General features: G+C 41.4%; 3 protein-coding genes across 3 annotated transcripts; 2 read left to right on the top strand and 1 right to left on the bottom strand.

The window, feature by feature from the left end:
* Positions 1-2769: 2769 nt before the first annotated feature.
* On the top strand, positions 2770-9711 carry shmt1 (serine hydroxymethyltransferase 1 (soluble)). The gene is made up of 11 exons (XM_071906379.2): positions 2770-2896; positions 3276-3421; positions 3758-3873; positions 4660-4820; positions 6046-6127; positions 7439-7651; positions 7854-7967; positions 8102-8224; positions 8521-8637; positions 8849-8959; positions 9174-9711. The coding sequence occupies exons 1-11, from the start codon at positions 2804-2806 to the stop codon at positions 9344-9346; spliced, it is 1449 nt and encodes a 482-aa protein (XP_071762480.2). The 5' UTR covers positions 2770-2803; the 3' UTR covers positions 9347-9711.
* A 597-nt stretch (positions 9712-10308) lies between these two features.
* cpsf4 (cleavage and polyadenylation specific factor 4) lies at positions 10309-14470 on the top strand. The gene is made up of 8 exons (XM_071906369.2): positions 10309-10671; positions 10905-10955; positions 11704-11856; positions 12021-12116; positions 12308-12401; positions 12699-12771; positions 12878-13051; positions 13208-14470. Exons 1-8 carry the CDS (start codon positions 10569-10571, stop codon positions 13274-13276), a joined length of 813 nt encoding a protein of 270 aa, XP_071762470.1. The 5' UTR covers positions 10309-10568; the 3' UTR covers positions 13277-14470.
* Positions 14471-14732: 262 nt separating this feature from the next.
* Positions 14733-17038, bottom strand: atp5mf (ATP synthase membrane subunit f). Its single transcript, XM_071906368.2, has 4 exons — positions 16984-17038; positions 15888-15995; positions 15309-15425; positions 14733-14915 (listed from the first exon to the last, which is right to left on the bottom strand). Exons 1-4 carry the CDS (start codon positions 16997-16999, stop codon positions 14887-14889), a joined length of 270 nt encoding a protein of 89 aa, XP_071762469.1. The 5' UTR covers positions 17000-17038; the 3' UTR covers positions 14733-14886.
* Between the last annotated feature and the right edge of the window lie 2672 nt (positions 17039-19710).

The raw sequence follows: 19710 nt of genomic DNA, 5'->3' as shown, positions 1-19710 counted from the left end.
GTGATAAATGTATTTGAGTTTTGAGTTTAAAGGCAGAATTCTGTTATTAAAGACAGAATTCTTAAACTCAGAATTCTGACTTTTATCTCAGAATTCTGAGATTACAGTCAGAATTCTGACTGTAAACTCAGAACTCAAATACATTTTTCACGTGGCCCTAATCCTCTTCCATACATGTTGCCTCCCACATAATGAGCTACCTGCGTTTATCATTATGAAGGGTGTATAACATTGTCTATGTGGGGTCAACCAGCTAAGTTTCTAGAGTTCACAGCAGTATTAACAGACCACTTTAAATGATCTGCTTTCCACAATGACAGTCACAATGCACAATGTATATTGCTTGTGAAAATGGGTAAATGTTTAAGGTTACACAGACCAGGACAGCATTTTTTTTCACTGTTCTGGTTTGAAAACAGGGTTTAGTTTCAGTTTTTACCGTAACTCATAACAGGCTGGTTTCATGGACATGGATTAAGCTTGGCCCTAGACTAAAAACAAGTTTCAATGGAGAACTTAAATGAAAAAGAACATTTGTTTCGGTTTAGTCCATGCTAAATCTGAATTTCAAAGCTTGTTTCCAATTGCTCACAAGAAAGGACCCTGTCTGCTACTTTTCCAGGGTTGCCAGAGGGGGACATTGCTACTTCACCCTTTGATCAACAGCACTGTCATATTCTGTTTCTACCCATGCCTCTGCTAGTTCACTCTTGTATGCACTTCCTGTGTTCACATGCTGCTCTACTAAAAACATCCTCTGCCGTTAATGATTGCAGCTTGATAGGTACGCCATCTGGACAGAATACTAGTCTGTAAAAAGGTAGGGAGTCTCCCCCCCTCCCTTCCCGAGGTTTTATTGCAGTAATAGGATGGATAACCCGTAGCTGTCCAGGAAGAAGTGGTGCTGAACAGTTGGCTCTGATCCGTCTTTACCTCCAGGCGGGATCTGAATTCACTTTGCACTTTGCAGAAACAGGTTATTACAGTGCGTTGTTGAATGCTCAACTCTGATTGGCCATCTAATCATATCACTCCGCAGTCAACTCAATTTCTAATCAAATTAACAAGCGACACCTTGTGCTAAAAGGCGTTGCTCACTGCATGCAAACACTCGCCAAACATGGAAGATTTTTCTAGAAGGCCTGTCACTTTTGATTTATTCGGAGGGCACGAAAGTTTTGATTGCTGGTTAGAAGCTGAACGGCAATTTTACCACATTTGTTTGTGTTGCTATGGTTCTGCTACACGTGTTAGATACAGACCTTTCTATGGTACTGTATAGTCCTGCGGAACTTTTTGGCAGAAGCTTGTAAATTACTTAGCTTGTAATAAAATATTTAAATCAATATTTCGTGATGAATGTACGGTAATATGCGGGATAATGCACAGGGAGCAGCTACATAAAAGAACATAAAATAAATCCCGACAGGGTGAATAAAGCCTCCGACCCACAGCAGTGAGTATTTGGGGAGGGGAGACATTGCTGAACGACATTAGAGGGAGGGGTGACGCGCGCACATCACGCCTCCCTGTGGCCGGATTGGCTGGAAGTTTGGCGGACTTTGTCCTGAGTAGAGGGGCTGCTTTTGTTCAAGCCTCATGGTTCAGCTCCTATCGGTTTCATTGCTGACAGCGACAGCAGCATTGGTACAGCTCATTCACTGGTGAGTTACTTTACTTTTACCACGTACATCATCGGTGTCCTAACTTACACAGGACGGCACACAAGGCATGTTCTTAACACACGTGGAACTGAAGTTAATGTTTTTGTTCATTGCTAGAAATAAACAAAATAACAACTAACCCCGTATAGTTTGGTATTCTCCGCTTCAATGTCTTATTTTGACAACATTTTGTCGATTTGTGGCTTCTGCCTGCAGCACTAACGTTACTTTGGTCAGACTATCAGCTAGTAACTTAACGTGTAACTGCTAAAGCTAGTCGTGCTGTTTACCGGCGGACAAAGTTAGTTTCGCGGGAAATTTTGACAGCTCACCTCACTCAAGGCTTATAAAATGTGTCATCTTTGCATTGTGTCTGTTTTCTGCCTTGCTGCAATGTTTCTGTCAGTCGACCAATGCAGGTAATAAAAGTCATGTGTTCAGCTGGACGCATAGCTCGGTTAGCTGTCCAGCAGCAGCTGACAGATGCATAACTGGCCTGCAGGAGTTGACCTACTTTTTACTGGCCCTCACATTAGCTAACGTTAACTGTGGAGATTTGGTTCTTGAGTTATTGGCTAACTCGTTGTTAATCATCTGTGAACAATATGATTGTCAAGTCTAGCCAGTGCTTCAGATGAAGATTTGGCCAAATTTGATCTTTGCTGATTGAGCAATTGTAAACTTTGTGATTTTGTGAACCCATCATCTGAGTTACCTGATAACAGCAGTGTTTTTGCAATTCAGTTTGTTATCAGAACAGGTAGGGAGACATCCTTGTTCAAAGTTTAACAGACTGCACATGTGGTCATCTCACGCCATGGCTGCAATGTCGCAATCCTGCTGACAGCTGAGGTGCTGCTACATGTCTGCTGGGGCATTTGACTGTAATGGATCTGTATGCTGGGGGTCAGTTTGGAAAAGCAATGCTCATATATTGTTCTAAAGAATACATGGTCATGAGAATAATGGTTCCTTTGTGATTTAGTGAATGCAACATTTCAATTAAAAATATTGTATGGGCAGTACTGTGATTCATTTACAATTGGAGATTGTTTTTTGTGTGTATTTCTTATCATATCCCTGATTAGAAGATGCCTAAGAATGATCTTCTCCTTTTCTGTGAGCAGAGAGAAGCGATCATGTCTTTGACCAACGGCCACAGTGTGAGCAAAGAGATGTGGGACTCCCACAACAAGATGATGTTGGAGCCTCTGGCCATCAACGACTCAGAGGTTTGTGTTTGCATGTTTATGTCCATCAGGCATTATGGATTTTAAAACTAGAAGATCTATCTCTAAATGCTGCATCTACCGTCCTTTACACAGCAGTGCATGCTGGACATCCTTCATTACAGATCATATGAACACTTGGGACAAAACTGGGAGATATTATTTGGCCTTATTTTATGTTTTTTCATGATGCAAAATCCAAAATAATGTACTTTCAGAAGTTGAAAAAGATGAAGCAATTACCTCTCATGCACTTATTTCAAACAAACGAACATGAATATGTCCACGGTCAAAGGACTATGGACATATTCATATACATATAGAGCTTGTGTGACAAATTGTTACATGCCTATTAATAATGCAATATTTGTGTGTATTTCAGGTGTTCTCCATCATCAAAAAAGAGAAGCACAGGCAGACGTACGGTCTGGAGCTGATCGCCTCTGAGAACTTCACCAGCAGAGCGGTTCTGGAGGCTCTGGGCTCCTGCATGAACAACAAGTACTCTGAGGGATATCCTGGCCAGAGGTATACACACACACACAGAATCCTGTTTATTTTTCAAGTTTAATATAGCGGGGGATTTTGAAACTCTGCGATAAGTTGCACAAACTATTTAAAAAATGTACAAGACCTTGCCTGTAGTGCAAGCGAGGCAGTGTCAGATGTACAATAAGACAGCAGACACTAGAATACACATAAAAATGACTTATAAAGAATTTCTTGGAGTGGCAGATACCATAGGATCTAAACCCAACCTTTGACCCCATCCTTTAACCTTTGCAGTGCTCACTGCTCTCCCCTACCTTTTTATAATAACTCAGTATATCTGTAAAATACAGTATGATGTGTGTGTGTGCTCAGGTACTACGGTGGTACAGAGCATGTGGATGAGCTGGAGAGACTTTGTCAGAAGAGGGCCCTGGAGGCCTACGGTCTGGACTCAGAGAAATGGGGTGTCAACGTGCAGCCATACTCAGGTATGAGATATTGGTTTGACATCCAGGTATAACACAAACAAACAAAACAAAAAAACAGTCACGAGAAGAAAACTTACAACAGTACAACTTATAACATGGTTGCTGACATTGGTATTGTTGTCACCACCATGATGATTTTCATCATCATCACTATCATGGCCCTCCTACAGGCCTCCCAAAAGAAATGCAATATCAGATTCTCTGCTAGCCAGATTGTTCAGCTGAATGTCTTGAACAAACACGAATTATCTTTGTAACGCACTACAGATGCAGATGTTTGTTTTATGGAGTCAGATTTGTTGCATGGTTTTGTAGGTAATATACATACAGGCTTTGAGGCATTTGATAATGTGAATATCCCATGATGCACATTCTGTGTAAATGCTCTTGCACTTGACTGTAAATCTGTATACTGCAATGATAACACACTTTCCCTTTTCTAGGATAAATAATAAAGTTGATCTTATCTTATTGTGATTTACTCCCTCCCTGATTTATAGCTCATAAACTTTGCTCACAAGACTATTTGAGTTTGTTGATGTTTGCTCCTTATTCACACCAGTGAGTGTTACATAAGGCAGAGTTGTAACTATGTGGGCTGGGGTGTGTGAAATCCTAGCCTCAAACACCCTCTTTAACAGGCTCCAATACTTCTTATACTTCCTCACTTGTGTATCTTTTCTTCTGTCCTCCTTCACTTTTTCCATTTCCCCTCATCATCTTGCCCCTATTGTCACTTCTCCCTCATTCTCCTCTCTGTCACACTTATTTATGCTCCTCCTTCAGGTTCCCCTGCTAACTTTGCGGTCTATACGGCCATTGTTGAGCCCCATGGCAGGATCATGGGACTGGACCTTCCTGACGGAGGTCACCTGACCCACGGCTTCATGACTGAGAAGAAGAAAATCTCAGCCACATCCATCTTCTTTGAGTCCATGCCTTATAAGGTACACCGTACCAACACACACTGATGTATGAATCTAGTATAAACTCTCGGGAAGTTAGTGACAAGATTTCACAAAGACAGACAGAAGAAGAAAAACTGAAATTACTTATCAAGGCACGTACTGTAGGCACAATGCTCCCACTGTGTAGGTAGTAATAATAACAGATGATTTGAGAGAATAGATACAATAGAAACATGGTGATCACGTCAGGAGGACAGAGAGACACTCCTTCATTCTTCTTATGACATTTGACAAATGATCTTCTAGAGGAGTGAGGTCATCTTTGACAGGATTGTTTCAGATATTACTTTACAACTCTGTTGCTGTGACTTTTACAACACCCTGTTATCTACGCTAAGTCTCTCAACACTCAGTTCTGGAGTACAACAGTGAGATACAGTGGGTCAAAGTGGGACGTTGCTGGGTATTCCCTACTCTATCCATGTACTGATGGTTACATGATATAGTGTGACCCTCTGACATGTTGGGGGTTTTCCCAGGTTACATACATGAATTCATGAAATTTGCGCAATAATAATGGTAAAAATAATATCATTCTTATTGTGTCTCATAAAATGCATGTTTGAGATGGTTAGCCAAATCTTCAATGTAACTTAGCTAAAATGTAACAATTTATACCATTCGGGACAACTATGGAGTTTGAAGCCGGGGCTTTCCTTATTGTGTCTTTTTTTCTAAGACAACCTGTAATATTTCAGCGTTCCCCCTGGCTGTACTAGCTACAGTGAGCTGTACTTTTGCATTGGGATTTTGTTTGGGATCCTGATTAAATTGGGGCAGTACTGTGTGCACTTCATTTGGAATCAATGGACCTCATTGATAAAGTTTTTTTTGTTTTTTTTCTGATAAGATCCTACATCATCACCTACAACACAAGAATAGTAAAATATATATATATATATATATATATATATATATATATATATATATATATATATATATATAAAAAATGGGAAATGTATTCAAAAGTGGTTTAAATATAAGAAACAATACAACGATTTAAAAAGTGGGCAAAATCCAAAACATTACATAAAAAGCTAAAGAGTGTGTTTTTAAGAAGTGATTTTACAGAGTTCCTCAGGCAGGGCATTTCACAATCTAGGGGGCCTCATTATGTTTTACAGGATTGCACTTTGCCATCAAAGTGCAATCCTGTAAAACATAATGATTATTATTATCTTATGCCCTGGTCTGTTGTTTCTAGGTCAATCAAGAAACCGGCTACATTGACTATGACAGACTGCAGGAGAACGCGCGCCTGTTCCACCCCAGACTGATCATCGCAGGTACTTTGCATGTGCACACACACACACACACACACACTGCCACTACTACTACTACTATCCTATCTCTGTTTGGAAGTCTGACACACTTTAAGTGGATCAGTGAATTTGTTGTTTAAGGTTAGGATTCCATTTGGGGCTTAACTGACCTGAGCCTTGTTATGTTTCTCATTCTCCTCTCCTCCTCTCTCTCCATTTGTCAGCAATATGCGACACAAAAAAGGCAGGAAAATGCTTCCCATTAGAAATGAACAGGGCCTCGTTTCCCAATAACGATCACTCTTAGAGGTAAAGAAAAGTGTTTTTAAGTGTGATCCTACGAAGGTTCGTTCATTACCTACTTCATGTGTTTCTCAAAGCGCACCCACGTTAGTTAAATGTTTCTGACGCTGTGACGTCAGTATGAAAGGTGTTGAAGTGGTTGTTGACTTGATTTCATGATAACAGATTAACCAACTGTCTGTAAGTTATGTGATATTGTGCAAATACATCAAAAAGGCTACTGAACAAAATGCACAAAACAATTATATATGCTTAGAATTGCAACAGCAACATTATTTAAATCGCCTGTAGAAAGCTTACAGCCATCTCATTTAATGCAATAGGCATACAGTATGTTCGTGGGTTTAATGTTAATGTATGATTTTGTCTTTTCTTTTGCTCAAGGTACTTGCACTTGAGCAAAAATTGATAACTAGCCTCAGATTTAGGAGTGATGATTCTTATCATAGCTTTTGCTCTCTGATCAAGACGGCTGTCAGTTTTAATGACACACTGTTCAGGTGTTGGCACAACATTGCGCTGCGGGTGACGGCACCACAACAGATGCACAATAGCTTGCATGATGGGTTTTACTGCACGTAAACAAGTTATTGAACATTTCCTTGTTGTTCTCCTCCCTGTCCCTTCTTCAAAACTCACCACTCCATTTGCAGCAATCACCGACTCCACCCATTTTGTGTTTTGTCTCCTCTTTCACGGTTCCCTCAGCACCCGAAGATGACAGTAAATAATATAAAAACAGACTAATAAACCTTAAACTAAAGTTGCAGCGAGTCCTGCAGGTTTCTTTCCTTCTCAAGACGCACTTAGCGTTCTAGGACCGGTCAGAGGCAGTCATCTACGATCACTTTTAAGAGCTTCTTAAGTTAAGATGCTTTTCGGAAACACCTTACAAACTAAAGACACTTTGTACGATGGATACTACGATCATTTTAGCCTTAAGATGCTTTTGGGAAACGAGGCCCTCAACTGTATGTCAAAAAAACCCTTAAAATCTTATAATCACTTCCTCTTCTTCTGTTTCTTCTCCAGGCACCAGCTGTTACTCCCGCAATCTTGACTACGCCCGTATGAGGCGGATCGCTGATGAGAACGGCGCATATCTAATGGCCGACATGGCTCACATCAGTGGGTTGGTGGCCGCTGGAGTCGTGCCCTCGCCCTTCGAGTACTCTGACATTGTTTCCACGACGACACACAAGACGCTGCGAGGCTGCCGTGCCGGGGTCATCTTCTATAGGAAAGGTACAGATAGAAGAGAGTGCTTCTGACCCTTTGATGAATGCAATACAAACCACTTGCCAAATTGGTTTCAAAGCAATAGTAATTCTGAGTGACTTATTCCCCTTTTTCTCTTTTTCCTCCAATCCACTGGGTTTCCACTTGACTCCACTCCCTCCTGCTTCCTTCTCTTTCTCTTTCTTCTCTCCATCTTTCCCTCCTCCAGGAGTGCGGAGTGTGGACGCCAAGGGGAAGGAGACTCTGTACAACCTGGAATCTCTTATCAACCAGGCTGTTTTCCCCGGGCTGCAGGGCGGGCCACACAACCACGCTATTGCAGGTGCCCATCTCCCCACAGTATTTTTCTCCCTCTTACTTTACTCTGTCAGTTACTTTGTTTCCCCATCTTCACAGCCATGCAATTGTGTCAGTATTTTTGTTGGATCATGTTTTTCACTTTCTGTGTGTCCTCAGGTGTGGCTGTAGCCCTGAAGCAAGCCATGACACCAGAGTTCAAGGCCTACCAGATGCAGGTGCTGGTTAACTGCAAAGCTATGGCCAATGCCCTCATCAGCCACGGCTACAAGATTGTCACTGGTAGGAGACACAGTACCACTCCACAAATACTTACTTGACATTGATCGTCAATGTCCTTGCCTTGAAAAATGTCAACCTTGAATTAACTTAAACATCCATAGATTGAAACTTTGTGGTGAAAATGTCATGCTATCATTTAATTTGCGTACATGTTACCCTAAAACTTGCAGGAAAAATTTAAAGACTGTTTTTTATTTTTACTGACAGCGTGGTTGGAAGAGAGGTTGTGACGGCTTCTGATATCTGAGAGCAATTTATGACTTGTGCTATGCAAATCATCATCCTTTCTCCTACAGGTGGCTCTGACAACCACCTGATCCTGCTGGACCTGCGAAGCAAAGGAACCGATGGAGGACGGGCTGAGAAGGTTCTGGAAGCCTGTGCCATCGCCTGCAATAAGAACACCTGTCCAGGTAATGTGTGTGTCAGCACTGACATGCAGTGGTGTATACATACGGATTTAGCCTTTAGTGTGTATATTCTTGTGGCAAATGAGTCTATCCCTTAAGTTCCTGTGAGTATAACTGTACATATAGATGTGTATTACCCCTATAGATAGATAGATAGATAGATAGGGTTTTCCAAAGAGCGCTCTTCCTACTAATTTATAACGTTTGTGTGCAGGTGATAAGAGCGCTCTGCGCCCCAGCGGTCTGAGGTTCGGCTCCCCGGCTCTGACCTCCAGAGGCCTGGTGGAGGACGACTTCAGGAAGGTGGCAGAGTTCATCCACAGAGGTAACCTTTAACCTTCGTAGGGAAACTCCCCTTGCTGTTTTCTAATGTTTTTCCACGCCAACACTGTATTCTATTGACAAACTGACTATATGTTTATGAATAATAAACATAGTCAGTTAGTTTTTTTTTATAAACTACTGTGAGTTTTGTTTGTCTTTTGCTTGTATACATAATCCACATCTGAAAGCCCGTCCTGCACTCCTTTCTCCTCCAGGTATTGAGTTGACAGTGGAGATCCAGAGAAGCCTGGATCCTAAAGCCACTCTGAAGGAGTTCAAGGAGGCTCTGGCCCAGGGAGAGAAGTTCCAGCAGCGGCTGGCCGAGGTCAAGGCTGAGGTGGAGGCCTTCGCTGGACGATTCCCCATGCCTGGCCTACCTGAGCTGTAGAGGGCGGCAGTTCGGACATTGATGGTTGTTGGAATGACAATTATGCCAGACGGCTGCTTTTGAACACTTTTATGCCATTTTGGTCATGCTTGTTGGCTGTATGTGCGATTGTATTTGTTATTTGTGAGTGCGCACCTGTGAAATCTACTGTCACTGCTCAAATCAAGGCACTTCTTCTTGACTTCACAGCATTCTTGGAAAGATACAAGGGTTATATTTTGGAACAGATTTGTCTTTATGGAAACAGAGGTGTATTTGTTTTTCCAGTGGAACTGTTCTTCACTGTGGGTCTTACATTAAGTTTAAGCTTTAACTCTGACTGAATTCTCCATGCCTTTTTTTTTTTTAATAAAAGTTATAATTCCAAAACAGTTTTTCTGGTTGCCTGTTGCTGCCTTATGTGTCTCTGTTCTCACTGAATATGAACAAATGCCAATGAACTGAACTGTAGAGGATTTCCCTGTTGAAGATAAATAAAAGTGAATGTACTGGCAATGCAATGAGTTCCCTTTTGGATTCTTATTGAGGTGGTAAAATTCACAAGTATTTTATTTTGTTTCTCAGACATAATTGTAGCTCCCCTAAATGAGGCCTACAACTGAAGAAGCATTTTTAGCTGTACACTTAAAATTACTGTAAGTTACATGACAATAACAACTGATCACATCTATCTACTATAAAACCTCTTTGGGTTACATGCAAAAAGTTAAAGGATCAGAAATTCACAAAACACCCACTAGGCGTGTTAATGGATCAGGAAATGTCGATTACAATCATAAAAAGACATTGTATAAAAACGATTCAGTTATGCATATTTGTCCAGAATTCATCAGTACCGTAACGTAACGTCACATAATATAAAACCGTAAAACATTGGGAATGTATTTACAAAACTACATCAATGATCGATTAGTCGTGCCTTTGCCTTTCCACCGGGTCAGAGGTCAGTCCGCGCGCCTTCCTTCTACTGCCAGGAACAAGGAGCCGTTCCATCGTGACAACCGTTAAACTACAAACCGACTAGCGTTAACGTTTTTGTTTACAGCAGCTAAACAAAGCTACATAAAAACTTCCTCATGGTTTCTAGATCAGTTGAGCACGCTGGATCGATAGGTGCGATACATTACTAGTGAGCACCGTTAGCTGGCTGATGAAGCTAGCATCAGTTAGCTGCTAACCTAGACTGACATTTATTTGATCGGAGCCCGGTAAAGTAGCAAACATGCAGGAGCTGCTAGCTACCGTGGATCACATCAAGTTTGATCTGGAGATCGCTGTGGAGCAGCAGCTGGGTGCACAGCCCTTACCCTTCCCCGGGATGGACAGTGAGTGCACTTATGCTAGCTAGCTACTAGCCAGCCGTTATAGCTAAACTGCCAAAGCACCATAACAACATGCTGACATGGGTTGGCAACAGGGCAAACCTCAAGTGCCCTGTGGATACATGAGCTGCGGTGACTTTATCCGTTTTAGCATTTGTTTTTCTGCGTTAAATTGTCCCCACAAAGCTGCTTTGTTTGTGTTGGTAACGTTATAACATAACGCTGTGTCCCTGCAGAGTCCGGGGCTGCTGTCTGCGAGTTCTTCATGAGAGCAGCCTGTCTGAAAGGTAAAAACACACTGACAGCTTTTCATAGGCAACACGAATCTCAGTCTCTCCACTACATGTAATAGTGCAGGCTCCTCACTGCTGGGAAGGGGTAAACATATTGAAAATTCACCATTAAGGCTAATTGCTTACCCAAAACAAACACATCTAGGGCATTTACTATGCACACATATGCACAAGTCCTTTTAACTTTTTCACCTTGTTAGCTATTTCTCCATGTCACAGAGTACACCCAATTAACAGCAAATGCAAAAAAGTCATATTTTTATATCACAATTGCATTCCTTTTACTTAATAAAAAACTGCATATTTGTAGGGGTTACTTCATGGTGTACCAGTAGGCATACATAATACTATGACAGATTTTTGTGATTTGAGAAGGCTCAAGATTATGTGCAAAGCATTTCACAGTGGATTGCTTCACTAAGGACACTGAGTATGCAATAGGCTTCACTTCCTTTCTCTTATGCAGTGCTATGGTCCAACCTGTCCACTTTTGTACAGTCCAGACCAGAAATACGTCAATTTACGGAAGCAAGACACCATCAAAATGCCATTTCCCTGTGACTTAAAAGAAAATTGCAGGCACAGAAACTGGGAATTGGTCTGGTACCAAGCCCTGGTTCTAGCACTGAACTTACCCCCGATCCCTACTGATAACAACAAAAATCAATGAGACACTGAATGCCCAAATGGGTCTGAATCTCTCAGATATCTGTTTAACTGAGTGAACTGGTTCCACACCCAGGTGGGATGTGTCCGTTCCGTCACATCAGCGGGGAGAAGACGGTGGTGTGTAAGCACTGGCTCCGAGGGCTGTGTAAGAAGGGAGACCAGTGCGAGTTCCTCCACGAGTACGACATGACCAAGATGCCCGAGTGCTACTTCTACTCCAAGTTTGGTTCGTTGACTTGATGTTAAACATGTGAACACGGATTCATTCAATGTCCATTTTTGCCTCAGACAAGTACACAGTAGTCCTTTCTACTGTCAGATGTAGAACTATCAGAGGAATACTGAGGCGTACTGGTGTCTCCGTGTTTTAATTTGTGTCTGCCCTGCCAGGTGAGTGCAGCAACAAGGAGTGTCCATTCCTGCACATTGATCCCGAGTCCAAGATCAAAGACTGTCCCTGGTATGACCGAGGCTTCTGCAAACATGGTAGGTTCTGCTCACTGGTGTATTATGAAAATACGATCAATACGAGATGATGATGATGGAACACACACACACACCCTATAAATGCCCTCTCCCTTCTTGTTAGAGCATCTTCTTAAGCGGGAGGACAGCCTCTCTACTTTCCGTTTTCCATCTGTCATTTGTCCCATATCTCTTTGTGTCCATCTTCTCAGGCCCCGACTGCAGACACAGACACACCAGAAGGGTGATCTGTGTCAACTACCTGGTGGGCTTCTGTCCAGAGGGGAAATCCTGTAAATTTATGCAGTATGTTATCCTTTTTAATGATTTCTACATAACAGAAATACCTCTGAATTGCAAGTGAAACAAAACAATATCCTGTTGTATAATACTGTACCGAATATGGTCTGCTTTAACATAAGATAATTTGGGATAATCTTTTCCCTACCTCATTAATGGGATGAACTGCTCCCTACCTCCTATAGTAAAATATCCCTTAGACAATAGATAAAGGCAGTGGTAAAATAATAATAACTAGAGACTGTAAAATACACAGATGTAACAGTGAGATGTTCATACTACGCTTAATTGTGTTTTCTGCAGCCCCCGTTTTGAATTGCCTATGGGAGCGCCTGAACAGCCGCCTTTACCACAGCAAGCCCAGAACCAGACAAAGGTAAGAAGATACACACCCAACACACACAGCAGTTGTATAAAGGTTAGGCCTATTAGATCTTCTAATAAACCTGCTACATTTCCTTCCTTCCCGTCTCCTGTCCCAGCCTGTGCCTACGATCGGCCGCTCGTCCCTGTCTCTGATCCAGCTGACCAACTCCAGTCCAGGCCAAGGCAGTTACCAGCGGCCGCAGCACAACCCAATGGGCATGGGTGGCCAACACAATAACATGGGAGGCAACAGAGGGCCACGGCCGCTGGACCAGGTCACCTGCTACAAGGTGACACGTCTGTCCATTTGTCTGCTGATGTGCATTTGTGTGCACTCCTACACACACACACACACACACACACACACGGCAGTTTACTTCAGCTACAAGTTAAGTACAACATTAACATCCTTCTGCCTTCTTTATTTCCCTTCCCGGTGTCTCCAGTGTGGTGAGAAGGGTCACTATGCCAACAAATGCACTAAGGGCCACCTTGCCTTCCTGAGCGGACAGTAGCCTCCAGCCTTGACGTCCAGACACCCATGCTGCGGCTCTGTCCGCTGACGAGAGCAGAGGAGACGGGAGGACGGAAGGAAGGAAGGAAGAGGAGATGAAGAGAGGACGCCACTGTAGAGATTTGGGCCACAGCCTCCAGTTGAACCTCACAACCTTCAACTACCAAGCAGGACTGATGTGTGTGTGTGTGTGTCACTTGGGTCGTTATCTACAGACACAGGCAGCAGAAAGGTCAAACATGGCTACCTCTCTGGTCTGATGGAAGAACACAGAAGAAGAGAAAAGACACTTGAGGACACCATCTATGTGGCTGTGGTTGGGTGACTTGATTTGCTGGTGAAAGTCAAGTCTACAGTCCTCTAGCTCTAATTGCATATAGTTTTCTACATTGTTTGTACTGTAAAATACATGGACTCTCTCAGAAAATGTTCTTGTACCAGACATTACAACCAAGGTCCATATGCATCAGGTATCTTGGAGTAGGAGTGCCGCTCTGAAACGTTGTTGCTTCTTACATGATATTCATGTTCATAGGTTCATGTGACTTTACCAGTAATCCTAGATCAGTACTCCTATTCTGACAAACCTCATGCATACTGACCCAGATCTTTGTCTGACAATGTAAATGAAATAAACAACTGAAGTGTAATAGATGCCAATGGAAAATCACATCGATGCTTTGTACTGAAACTGCCATAATCAGAGCCCAGATTTGCCCCATGATCAGTTGTGCTAACATCAGATGAAAACTATTTCTTACATCGATATCACCTGACTTCTTAAAGCCTTAATGGAAACCAATGTGTGCAAAAACTGTTTCCAGGGTTCCTGTATGTTTTAATATTCTTTTTCAGACTTTAGACCTAAAAGATGTCACACACAACGGTGCAGCAGACAATTTGTACGTTTTTCCACATACTTTTTAGAACCTGGAAACTGATCTGTATAGAAACCCTGTGCTGTTAGGTGCTGTTCATCTGAATACAGTGATCATTTGCTCCTTTTAACCAATGTGGAATGTAAAGAACATTTCCCCTCACTGCTACTACACCTGATCAGGGTATCAGTTTCATGATTTTGTTGACACGGGTGATGCCATCCTCCAGTTGCATTCAGTACATGTGTAGTCTTTGAACAAATTCTCACATCTGTATTTTATAGCGTGTACAAATAAAAAGTTCAAGGTTCTCAGCACAGGTCTACCCAAGTTATACTTGCATTCCACAATGTTTGAGTGATAAGAATAATTTGACAGCTGTGGTTCAAAAACAGTGACAAAGCATACTGTAACTACAGTCCTGGTACAGCCAATGTGACATTGAGACACTAAAATTCAGATGCAGTTAAATTACATTAAAAATGATCTTTAGTTTTGTCAACCCTGTCAAATCTGCATCAACAGTAAACTATGTTATTCTGCATTCATCACACACACTCAAACCACAATATCCCATAATAAATCTTAGTATTTTTTATTGGTCACAATAGTCACATTTAACAGAACAGATGAAAACAGAGAAAGGGAGGTCCCTCACTGCTGTATGTGAGCTGGGGGCAGAGAGGTCAAAGTTCAACCCCTGAAGGTTTGATGTTACTTGAAGAGGAGGGGCTTAATGGTACTTCCTCCAGCGGTCGTGCTCTGAAAACAGGGTGGACAGAAGAGATGATGAAGAAGAAGAAAGGGAAGCAAAAGACATGTAATGATTGAATCAACAACTTGGAGGTAACATTTTTAATGAATAATAGGTTATAGCCAGTTTGAGTGCAATTGTTCCAAAATTAGATATCCATTTGAGAATCGACACCTACTCAAAATTAAAAACAAATTATGGTACTTTCAAAGCGTGGCAGGCGAGTCCAGTGCGACAAAGTAACATCTGTGTAGACTGGATCTTTTAGAAGTATTAAATAACGAGTTTAGAGTATTTTGGCCCACAAAAGTAATAAAACTTCTTCCTAAAGCAAAGTCGGCACATCCTGGGCACCAAACACTAAGTAATGGAATGTGAGGAGGAGTGTGTGTGTCTCTTACTGATGTGATCGTACTCCCAGATGTAGCTCATGGCCACATAGCCAACCAGCAGCATGGCTACACCGCCGATGCCTCCCTTCTTCACGTTGATGTACTTGTTGTAGTATCTGTCATGGCCTTGAAGAGAGAACACCACAAATTACACAAGAAAAAAACAAAAACAAACTGCTATTGACATCTGTGGTATACAGTTCCAGCTGCAAATTATAAAGTTGAGAGTGTGAACTGATTCAAATCCATGAGCAATCTTCCTGTCAGTAATTTGTGTGCAACAGTATGGATGGAAAGCAGGGTTGCTGCTAATGCAGAGCATGTGTGCACAACAACCGTTCCCTGAATATTTAGCATTCACTGATTAGTATTTAAAAATGCTCTGATTGTAGTTCACCTTTGTGCAAAAAGCCTCTTTTCTGACATGATCTCTCTTGAATTGTGCTGAGAACACTAGGAATTTGTCTGCGTTACCATTACTCATTTTAATGATTAGCCTAAATTTAGGCATAATGTTTTTTTTTGTTTTATTCTGATGCACATGATTAATTATTGATTGATTTATTCAGGTCAAGTTTCCTTCCTCACCCCTGCGGACGGCGGAGATGATGCCGTTGGGAGTGAAGTCTCTGCCTCCAAGCCAGCTTCCCAGCTCGCCGAGTTTCACTTCCATCAGTCTCTTCTCAACTATGGGAACTGGTCAGGAGTGGAGACAGCAGTAAAGTCACATTAAGCTACATGTCTACTCTGCATACTGTACATGCAGCACACAGCCTAGCTCCAGCGTTTCGCTCCGATTCAGACACGCGCCCAGTGATTCAAATGATGGGTCCTGATTGAGAAGCTGTGGTAGAACACCAAATAAACACACACCTGTGGCCGCATTAGTTACAATTTCCCATTTAGACGCTTTCATCCAAAGCGACGTGCACATGAGATTTTAATACAACACAAGCATCACAGCTATTTTACATATTAATGTGCTTAACGAAAATCAACACTAGTACTGGTGCTTATGAGTCGGTTAGCAACCACATTGTTTAGCTAGAACTTTACTGCTAAATGAAAAACCTGACATTTAACCATTATATTTATCTATCAAAAATACTGGCTAACGTTACCCAACAACGCTTCTTTGCCAGTAAAAAAGAAACATTGTCAATTACGTCCTCGGCCTATCGTTTAACGTTAGCTCATATTAAGATTGCCATAATTGCAGAGGAGAGTGTCGTGAGGACACTGTGTTCAGTCTGTGTGCAGGAACTGACAGCACTGACTGTTTGCAGCAAGGCTATCGTGCGAGCTAGCTAACGTTAACGGATACGCTTGCTGATGTTAAATAACAAGGTGACAACAGAATTACAATGACAGCTTCTCGCAAATCGCAAGCTAAACTGACGTCTCCGGCATCACTGAAGATGACAATTAAATATACAAAAGCGGCTCGCAAAGTATTACTATTAAATTGGCAATGACAGTCAAAGTCCTTGACCTGACTCAATGGACCGCGGTTTCACTGCGGCCTTCGGCCGAAGAAAAAGCACCAGCTTAGTGCACATACACGGTTTGTTTTTACATAAACATACATGGAGCATGAAAGCAAAGTAATATACCAAAAGCAAGGTACTGACTCAACACAAAAACGAATAAAGTGCTAATTTTGACAGAGGGCACGCAGCATTACCTGGTCTGTCCGCCATCTTGATCGGTGCAGAGTGCTCGTTGCAAGGGATGATGGGAATAAAATGGTGAGGAGTGCATTATGGGAGAAAATGTATTTTTTCTCTCTCCGCTAGAGGGCAGCAGAGGAAATGAAAGTACTGTCGCTGTTTCAATCACATCTCCCCCAGTGATGCAAATTTTGTTTGAAATCCTAATGAGACTGTGCTGTGTAACTGCAGAGGCTGCTTGTAACAGCATAACGGATTTTATATCAGGTTATATGTATTTTGAAATAGGAGCCCGTAGGCTATCAACCATAGACTGTAAAAAAGATATTTAGGTATAAACAAAAACAAATTCCCCAACCCCCCTCAATTTCTCTTCATACTCTATCACAGGGATCATTTGCCAAGAGAAAGTAGCCGATCGATGAGAAGCGCAAACTATGGAGGGCCAGGCCTATCATATTAAGGAATCAATGAATGAATGAATCAATAAATAAATACAATAACAAATAAAGGAATAAATAAATCAATAAATAAATGTGGGAATATTTATAGAAATACGTAAATGAACACATGATTTCAAAAATAAATCATTAAATGAATAAATACCTAACTTTTATTTACCATTCATTCATTGATTCATTCATTTCTTGCCACACATTCGATTTCCATTTCCTCAAGCATATGCGAATGAGCAAGTGACAAGTATTTGTGGAACATGGAAGCCTACACGTGTGGATGCTGATTAGCATTAGCATAATGCTAATTTGTAAAATCGTTTTAAAACGATTAAAATCGTAATAAATCGTTTTTTTAGGTAATATCAATCAAACAAACTAGTAGCCTAATGCATTGTCAATAGGCCATATTAATATTAAATGAACGCACAGCCATTACGCACCGCTATATATAGTGACCCATATAGCTTGACCATTTTAATACCAATATTTTGGTTTATTGTTTCTATTAACACCAGAAAGGGCATGGGCTGGCACTGAGATTTGAAGTTGAAATTTCTCAAACACTGGAAATGCTATGGTCTCATCCTTCCATGACTTTATCCAAATATTTGGGCTTCAATGCCTTTTCACAATTCTAAAAATGAAGATTGTAGGCCTACATACATTTTGTGCAATTTTCTCCCTGCGGCACACCCCCAACTTAGGCAGTACAACGGGCTACAGGCGTTGATCCACGGGTGTGAAAGTCTCTCCCTCTCCTCCTCATTTTCCATTTACCAAGCGCGCCATTACGCACAGCCATTACGCACAGCTTATCTTGTGGGCCATAAAAGCTTATTGATTGATGATCACACACGAGGATGTCTAATTTCTGATCCGATATGTATGTTATTCTCACTTCCACATTGCTGTACAATTTGGTGACATTATGTGAAACTGTTTACTCGCGCTAGAATCAAAATCCTGCTTGGAGAAAAAAGGATAAGGAGGAAGATGAACTTGGAGCTTTCGCAGCAGGAATAGGAAGGTGAAGTTATTCCAGAGAGGACGTTTGATTAGTAAAATGGTCTTTGAACATATTTTCTACCAGAAATACATTTACTTTACATTTACTAGTATTATTATTGAATTTAAAGCGCCTCCCTCGTGGCTCCCCGTTTCTGTGTCTCGCTCTCCAGGCCTCCGCGGTGCTGAAAGGGCGCACAGCGCTATATGCGGACTTGTAGCGCGGTGGATACTCCTCAGTACCAAACATAAAGATCTCGTTCCTACACGTTACTAAATCTTGCCCACGCATTATTTTATTAACATGAGATGTCACCAGGACATGAAATAGCCTGTCTACATGGGAGAGCCTGTCTGTGGATAAACTGAAAGATTCATTGCGCAATATGCGCTTGTATTTCTATGGAAAATCCAAACATGAATATCGACAGCTACTCGTCAGAAACACTTTCTTCGGACAAAGCATGCCAAGGAGCATGCAAAGGAATTTTGCTCTCATGGAGGTGGTGACGAGTGGTGTATCACACACACACACACACACACACACACACACACACACACACACACACACACCTAAGAAGCATGTTACTTAATTTTGACTAATTTTACATACATTATTCTTGAAAAGTTTGACTTTTGGAAAAATAAGCGTTGTGCAACTTTCCTGATGCATTGTATCTCAACCGTAGACTGGAAAAAACATTATATATATATATATATATATATATATATATATATATATATATACATAAATATAATGTTTTTTCAAACATTACCAATAGAGCCAAACATTCTATAGCCTCAAAGTGCATTTAAAACTGTTTAGTTGTCACATACTGTCAGCCTTTGTATCGACAGCACAGTCAATCAATCTGAGAGTCAGAAAATGTCTTAACAGTGACATAGAGACATAAATAGAGACAGCAACACGCAGCACCATACTGCTATCACAAATTGTGTCTCTAATGTATTTAAATTACAATTAATTAAATTTATGATCTAGGGTGTAAATGAGTTGGTGTAAATACTGATGTACTCTGCTTTGATAATGTGAACCAAGTCTTATCATGCCAATAAAGCAACAGAGACAGATAAAGATAAATACATGTTCCAAAGGGAAAGAGGTTGATAACAACATAGACAGCAGCGCCCTCTGGTGTTTCATTAAGACATTGCAGCCTCTCAGGCCTCCTTTGTTTAGGTTGCTCCATTGACAGTGAATGGGAGATTGGCACTGTGCACACAGTACCAGTCAGTTAGTGTCTAATGATTTAATAG

The sequence above is a fragment of the Centroberyx gerrardi genome, chromosome 7 (genome assembly GCF_048128805.1).
Source record: "Centroberyx gerrardi isolate f3 chromosome 7, fCenGer3.hap1.cur.20231027, whole genome shotgun sequence".
NCBI classification, from domain to species: domain Eukaryota; kingdom Metazoa; phylum Chordata; class Actinopteri; order Beryciformes; family Berycidae; genus Centroberyx; species Centroberyx gerrardi.
This window is presented reverse-complemented; position numbering and strand designations above follow the sequence as displayed.